The following is a 7691-nucleotide window of genomic DNA, read 5'->3' as shown; positions in this document are numbered from 1 at the left end:
GTAAGTTCCTGATTACCTGGAAACAGCTCATCACGCACCTCCTCCCCAGAACATGCTGCGCTTTGCACCATGCCCCATACTGTTTTACTACCAGTTGTCCTTGGATGTCACAAACACCACTGTGGTGTCACTTCTGGGGACACTGGACATCCCGATGAGAGAGAGAGGGCAGTGTCACCGTATCAGTATTGGCTATAGAACTAAAAAACTATTCATACAGATGTTTACTGTAGGTAGGGCTCCTCTGAGATTTATTTTCAACTATAAAACACTAACAAACAGCGTTATCTGGTCAGACATGCAAACAGACAAATTCCAGAAGGAGCCTAACAGCCGAGGATGTAACAAGTGAGCGGTAGGACTAAGTCTCTGTGCAGCTCTGAGTGAGCACCACCAGTTTTCTTACAGCTGACCTGTGGGAAATGGGAGAAAGAAGAGGCTGTCACCAGTGAAAATATGTAAGATTTGCAATTGCAGCAAAACAGAGCACCCAGTTCATGTGGAAGCCTGACCCTTTATCTCATGCTGGCTCTCTTCTTCAAGATCTGTGCGACTACTGCCCAATAACTATTTCTAGCTACCAAACTGTTAACTGTCTTTTATATCGGGCTAAGCAGGGTGTCAGCAGTAAATACAAAAGGCTTTAACAGAACGGGAGGAATAAGATACCTCAGAATTAGGGGTATGAAACGGGAGGAATTTTGCTGTGGCTTTGAATCCTCCTCCACAACAGATTATTGCAATAAATCACAGTAAGTAGCATAAGCATCCAACACAGTTTTGAAAGTTGTGGTTACATCCATGTAATGCAAGCCTAGGAAGAGCAGAAAGTCCCGGTTCACAGCCTGAGTTCAGGCTGTCAAAGCTGCAGTGACCAGTTATATGGCCTTACACGCCTCACTCAGGAGGCACCAAATTGGAGCAGCAAAGGCTTCAAGTGTAAACCACAAATGCTCTCCAAACAGGGTGTCACCTCCAGCCCAGGAGGATGGATGGGACCAGGGATCTAGAGGTCAGCTGAGTGCAGAATGAGGACATGCTGCAGAAGAGCTAGGGAAAAAACCAAGGTGTCCAAAGTAGCCATGTGACAATACTCAAACTTCTCCAATAATTCTGGTCTCCTCACAAAGTTTGGAATCCTCCTGGGTCTTCCACATCTGCATAAGAAGAGTCTGCTTCAGAAACAGACTTTAGGAAGCTGACAAGGTTGGAGAAGATGTGGGAAAAGTGTTATTTTTAAAAAGCTGTTTGGTTCTAAGCAAGCATTTTGCTTAGTCCACCTGCACGCCCTCAGGAAGTTCTACCACTACAGGAGCGCAGTCATCAGGCTCTGCCTCAAAGTCCCATTTAAATTTCTTTGTTAGGTGAGCCTTGAATTTTTCAGCCTTTTTTCGTAGGGTCCCATCAACAGCAGCACTGCACGTGTAGGAAAAAAACACCTGAAAAAAAACAGAGCAGAGGTCAGTAAGAACTCAGCCACGGCACAAGCTCTGCACCTCTTTCCTACAAAGGCATCATCAACAGGGTGCACTAGGGGAAGCTTCAGGTTAGTCCACTGCGAGGGATCTACCACCCCGGCTTTGGGGCTACCTAAACAAAGCCTACACTTCCCCTTTCATCCCACAGCCAAGACAGACATCCTGCCCTCACTCCGCTGAGTCAGCGCTGGAAAAATTTGCGCTAAGGTAATAACTTTGTTTCAAGCAGGAGTATATATGTAATCAAATATCTACTATGGAATTCTGAAATACGCTTAAATGAGAGCAAAGAAAAGTGAGCACAAGGGGGGAAAAAAACCCAAAACAAAACCCAAAACTATCAGTTTTCATTTGCCACACAGCCAATTTTACAGCATGTGTCCAAATGGCCAACAGGTAATTACACCCATCTTTCTCATGGCTGGATGGACCAGGTGGTGCCCCGAAGTATTTTTGTAATACAACATTTTAGGATACAGAGGAAACTTAATAAAATTACCTTGAAGGCAAGAGGGGAATGGGAGCTCTCTGGAAAAACTCCAGTTATCCCCAGCACAGCCATTCCCTTGAGCACAGGGCACTGAAATCTGGCCTAACCTCTAAGGGTGGCTCCCCTCCACCATCCACACACACATAAATCTGTTAACTTTTCACAAACTCACAGCTTCTGTTAGCATTTTTGAGAATTAAAGCACCTGTGTATGATTAAAGATGACATTTAGCCTCAGAGCCCATCTCTCATCAGCCTGCTTCTGCTCCTCTTCACAACTTGTGATCCAGAATTCATTTACACAGGAAGAAACTTGTGTTTCAAAGCCAAAGAAAAAAAAAAATCATGATGTGATGGAAGCGAAGGGAAAGCCCTCTGGGGAGAAAGCAGGCTCTTATTTGGGCGAGACCTACTGACAGCTGGATAAAACACTGACAATGAACAGCAAAGTTCGTTGCTTTATTTTTGATAATTTGCCTTTTGCTTGTTCATTCTACCACGAAACTGCCTCTTTATAACAGAACTCTCTTAGACAGCAAGGCTGCTATTAAAAAAAATTTAAAGATTATACTTCCCAGTTCTCAATGAACTGCACATTAAATCAGTTATTTCACCATTTTTTTTCTTTAAACTTTGTTAGGGCTGCATATTCAGTGGAGGTTATGCTGTACTCTTCTTGCCTTAGATCAAGCTCTAAAAATAAAGTCGCTGTATTCAAAGCTGAGCAAAAGCTAACTCAGATAATACACTCCCCCGACACGGACCATTCTGCACTTCTTCCAATCCATCTGCCCACATCCAGTTAAGACTATCAATTCTGACGGCTGTGCATGTGAAGTGACTGGGTAAGGCAAGTGCCAGAGATTCCCTGGCACTATTTCAGTGCATCAGAGAAATCCCATGGGAGCAGAGAAACGGAGAACTTTGAGCAAGGAGAGGCTCAGTTCAACTGTGTGGCCAATTTCTTCTTTGTTACTAGGAATGTGGTGACTCCTACTAGGGTTTAACAGTGATGGCTGAAGCCAGCATAGCCACCTAAAGGCATCAGCTTCTACTGCTTCAGTAGAAAACACAGACTGATGAAATGCAAGGACATACAAGACTCGGGTATCCGAAAAGGAAAGATAAGCAGCACGACACGGTGCTTCCAAAATTCCCATCAGATGGAAAAAACACATTGTACTGCAAAATGTTGCTCTGCGAGCGTGCTGCAAACAGAGCTACGTTTTCCAGTCCCATAACGGGATGGGAAAAAACCACACCAACAAAATAAAAATTAAAAAAACCCCAACACTTTCATGAATCCAAGTTCTGAAAAAGTGATGTCACTTGATTAAAGCAATGCTTCCTGTAGCATTTTATCCAGAAAATTAAAAACAAACACACACCTCTCCCCACCCCAAACCTACAGCAAGATCTTGGAGTTACAAGCAGAGAAACATAACCTCTCCCTGAGAAAGGAGAAGGCACCAGGCACCTGCAACATAACTTACTCCTGTTTCTGCTGGGATTAAGTTTCCGTTGCTGAGCTTCACCAGTGGGTCTGGTTTGGGCTTTTTTTTTTTTCCAACCGTTTTGCTCAGTCTGTTTGCTGAGCTGTCATCATGGTTACAATCACTGAGAGTAACTGGGTTTACGAGAGCTGAATTACAGGTTTGCCCACGCCTGTCTCAGCAGAAGCAGCGCTTTCTGCATTTTGGACTAACCGTAAATTCCCTCTGGGAAAAACTCGATTATAGGAAATCTTCAGCTTTGCTTTAAGGCCAACAGGAATGGAAAAGCTTCTTAAATACTATCAATGCCCTGGGCACAATAGGTTTTACAACAACTTCTCTGCATACTAAGCATACCATTCAAGCTGACCAAAACTCAGCATCGTTAGCCTTTCACACCAAAGCTTTGTGTGGTGGGCTTTTGTTTTGTTTTGTTAAGAATGAGCGGCATTTGATAAAAAAAACCAGACAGACATCATCTTGCACTTGCTCAGCCTCTTTCAGAGCTGTTCAGCTTAATCTAGTCAAAGGCCTTAAAAAAATTTTAGAAAAAGGCATGCTGGTACAGTCTGGTCGCCTTGGATGCGCCACGCCAGACCTCTAAAACCATGCCGATGTAGCAGGCTACCTCCAGCTCTGTTTGCAAGGAAAACAAAGTCCTGATTTACTGTTGCAGCTGTCTTCATTAGCCTTTCCTCCCTCTGCCTCACTTTGCTAGCCTCTCTGCCTGTGGACTAACTCAACTTTCACTGTATTAGACTTTTCTAAGCATAGCTTGAGCAGATCAAACTCTGAGATGACAAGCAAGTGGCTTGTCTTTGTCGATAACACAAGGAAAAAGAAAATATGCACGTGCTTAGATAGGCTCACTATCTCCCACGCAGCTCAACAGCAGCCTAATTCCTTTTGCAGCTTCTCCCCGCATTTGCTCTAATGTCTTGTATACCCTCTCCTCCCACTCCCATTTTTCAAGAGATAGTCGCAAACTTACCTGTAAGGTGCTGGTTAAAAAGTTGTCCTGGGAGACAATGTCCACAAAAAAATCAGCCGGGATTTCACTGAGTTGGTGATACAGCACAGAAATGAGATTGATGTAAAGGTCTCGATACTTCCCTATGGCATTTTCAGATCGGCACAGGATGTTTAAGAGTCTTTTCCAGTGCTCAAAGGCATCATACACATTCCCGATCAGGAAGCAGACGAAAGCAAACTGCAACTCAGCTGCGCATATTCAGCAAAGGAAAACAAAACAAAACACACATAAGAATAAAAACATATCCAAGGTGCGCGTCCTCTCAAAAACTCTAAATGATTGCATAAAACTCTGGGTTTGCCTTTTGCACGTGCATTCTGCCCTTCCAGCAATTCTGCTAATAGCAATCAATACTCCAGACACTATTTCCTAATGCTCTGCTCAGCTGGAAAAAAAGCAAAGCATAGTCGGGCAGGTCCACCCGTAACTGTAATTATCATCTTCGGAGAGTGCCTTTACAGGCAATCAGAGTAAACAGCCACCTAAGGACTTCCACGGTCATCCGTGTTCTCAAAATGGGAGCCAAACAAGAGGTCAGACATTGCTGTTATTCTGCAAGCATTCACTCTGCCTGTGCCTGGGTGTCCAGAGCCACACAGGAGTGAAAAGTGCTGCTGCCCTTGAATGCACGGGCTCTAGGAACCCTGAGAGAGGTGAGCAGTACATTAACAGATGTTTTTTCCTCATGGAATTAAGAGCCAGGGTTTGCCTCCCTGGACGCTTTGCATCAGCTGTTTTGTTAGAATGATGGCATCACCATTTCCTAAGATAATTTGTTCTTTGTATATCCTAGAGTTGCCTTTGGTTATTTTGATAAGGAATAAACTGTGTAACACTAACACAGGAAAAATGGAAGAAGGGAAAAACAAAGGCTTATTCCAAACCTCAGTAGCCTCAAGGCTCCAGCTCAGCTGGGTTCCCAAGCCCTCCGTCTACCCTGCCACAAAACAAAATCCTGCTCCAGGACCTCCACAGATTTGCTATTTATTCATTCGTATCACAAGTTGCCAAAAAAAGCTGGCAAGTAACTGAGCCCCTGTGACCGGGAGCTGCAGCCCTCGCTGTGGATGGCTCCTGCAGCAGGGCTGGCAAACCCCAAACGCTGCCACAGAGAGTCGCCAGCAGCACACAGCAGAGCTGCCACCGCTCCAGCCAGGGAGGTGACCAGCTCCTGCCCCGGGAACGGCCTGCTGGGAGACCTGGCACCACCTCACCACCGAAACGGGAACGAGGACCTGAAAATTACGATGTTCGGCCCCGTTCAGTGCTCCCAGGCCTCTGTAAGCTCTGTCCTCAGAGGTTCGCTTAACAGGCAAATTGCCAGGCCCCCTTTGCACGAGATGCAGCTCGCGGCCACCTGCAATCGCTGCTTTTGACTGAATTTGAGGCAATCTGGGCACCAAGCACAGCACCCAGGAGGAGCGAGAGAGGCAAACGTGGCAGGCTGGCAGCTCCGGACACCAAACACCACGGCCTCAGACCAGCGCAACTGGAACAGGCCCCGGAGCTGCTAAAAACTCCACAAGCTTCTCTCCTGTCGAGTGACGCCGTTAAGAGAGATGCCTCAGGGCACCAGGGAACAGGCCCACGGAACGAGCGCAGGTTTCGTCCCGGGGCTCTCGTTTGATGGAGAAAGGACTTCACTCTCCCAAAGCACCCGAGGACTCTACCGGGCGATACTCACCGAGCAGATCCAGAGGCTGGCTGGCGTATCGCTGGTTAATCACCTTCTCTAGGGCGTAGCTGAGGTCCATGCTGTGCCTGGTGATCTCCTCCGGAGTGGCACCACTGGGGTACGTCTGCTTCGGCAGCTCCGTGAACCTGATCTGGGTGCCGGCTTTCGGCTTCATCTGGGGCAGCCGCGCCATGCCTTCGGCGTAGCTCCGGCACTCGGTGTCGAAGGGGGGCAGGCGCTGCTCCGCCCGGTCCCTGGTGTGCCGCCCGGCCGCCACCGGCAGCACCTCCGAGAAGGCGCAGATCTGCCCGCTCTCCGGCTGCAGCTTCTGCATCGCCGCTTCGCTGATGAAGCTGGTGAGGGAGACCCACTTTTTGAGGCTCTCGTAGGGGTAGGGCCCGAGGAACCGGTCCATCTCCCGCAAGTTCTCCCTGAAGGCCGCGGCCTCCCCCGGCGCCGGCGGCCCCGGGCCCACCGCCTCGCTGGCGGCGTCCCACCGCAGCACCCGCACCTCCCGCCGCTGCAAGCTGAGGAAGAAGCCGGTGCGGGGGCCGGTCTCCCGGCCGCCGCCCGCCCGTCCCGCGCTGCAGTGCAGGAAATGGACTCCCGGCGGGATCATCTTCACGCCGCGGAACCGGGGCCCCACGGCCCAGGTGCTGTAGTCGATGCCGAACTCGGTGCCCTCGGGCACGCCCAGCACCACGACGGCAGCACCCTCGAAGAAGAGCTGCCTGGCCAGCTCGGGCTCCAGCTGCCGGCTCGCCATGGCAGGGCCGGCCGTTACCGCCATAGCCGCCGGCCACGGCCCCACGCCGCCGCCGGGCCCGGCCGGTCCTCCCCGAAAAGCGGCCGGGCGGCACCGCCGTTCCGGGCACGGCGGTTCCGGGCACGGCGGTTCCGGCCGCAGCCGCTTCCTGCCCGCGGTGGGTTCCGCGGGCGGCCCCCCGGGCCCTCGCTGGCCCACGGCCTCCCCGCCCGTGGCCCCTGCCTCTCCAGACCCCAGACTCGGCAGCGGCTCCCCTTTGCCCTCCATGACTGGCGGTTGCTCCGCTCAGAGCCACCCTCCCCCAAAGCCGGTCTCACTTCCCGCGACCCCCGCAGCAGGCTGCCATTCCCCTGAGCGCGGCAGGACGGCCCCGCAGCGGGACAGGCGGACAGGGCCCCCGCAGCGGGACAGGCGGACCAGGGGCCCCGCAGCGGGACAGGCGGACAAGAGCCCCGCAGCGGGACAGGCGGACAGGGGCCCCGCAGCGGGACAGGCGGACCAGGGGCCCCGCAGCGGGACAGGCGGACAAGAGCCCCGCAGCGGGACAGGCGGACAGGGGCCCCGCAGCGGGACAGGCGGACAGGGGCCCCGCAGCGGGACAGGCGGACAGGGGCTCCGCAGCGGGACAGGCGGACAGGGTCCCCGCAGCGGGACAGGCCTACAGGGGCCCCGCAGCGGGACAGGCGGACAGGGCCCCCGCAGCGGGACAGGCGGACAGGGCCCCCGCAGCGGGACAGGCCTACAGGGGCCCCGCAG

The 7691-nt window shown here is 51.4% G+C and overlaps 1 protein-coding gene across 2 annotated transcripts; it reads right to left on the bottom strand.

The window, feature by feature from the left end:
- Window positions 1-223: 223 nt before the first annotated feature.
- On the bottom strand, window positions 224-7145 carry AAR2 (AAR2 splicing factor). 2 transcript variants are annotated; one of them, XM_009514615.2, is made up of 3 exons: window positions 6179-7051; window positions 4453-4682; window positions 224-1439 (listed from the first exon to the last, which is right to left on the bottom strand). In XM_009514615.2, exons 1-3 carry the CDS (start codon window positions 6957-6959, stop codon window positions 1272-1274), a joined length of 1179 nt encoding a protein of 392 aa, XP_009512910.2. In that variant the 5' UTR covers window positions 6960-7051; the 3' UTR covers window positions 224-1271. The 2 variants fall into 2 exon arrangements, with proteins under 2 accessions (XP_009512910.2, XP_064321124.1); XM_064465054.1 differs by having other exon boundaries at window positions 1272-1424; window positions 4437-4682; window positions 6179-7145.
- Between the last annotated feature and the right edge of the window lie 546 nt (window positions 7146-7691).

This window comes from Phalacrocorax carbo, chromosome 14, assembly GCF_963921805.1.
Source record: "Phalacrocorax carbo chromosome 14, bPhaCar2.1, whole genome shotgun sequence".
NCBI classification, from domain to species: Eukaryota; Metazoa; Chordata; class Aves; order Suliformes; family Phalacrocoracidae; genus Phalacrocorax; species Phalacrocorax carbo.
This window is presented reverse-complemented; position numbering and strand designations above follow the sequence as displayed.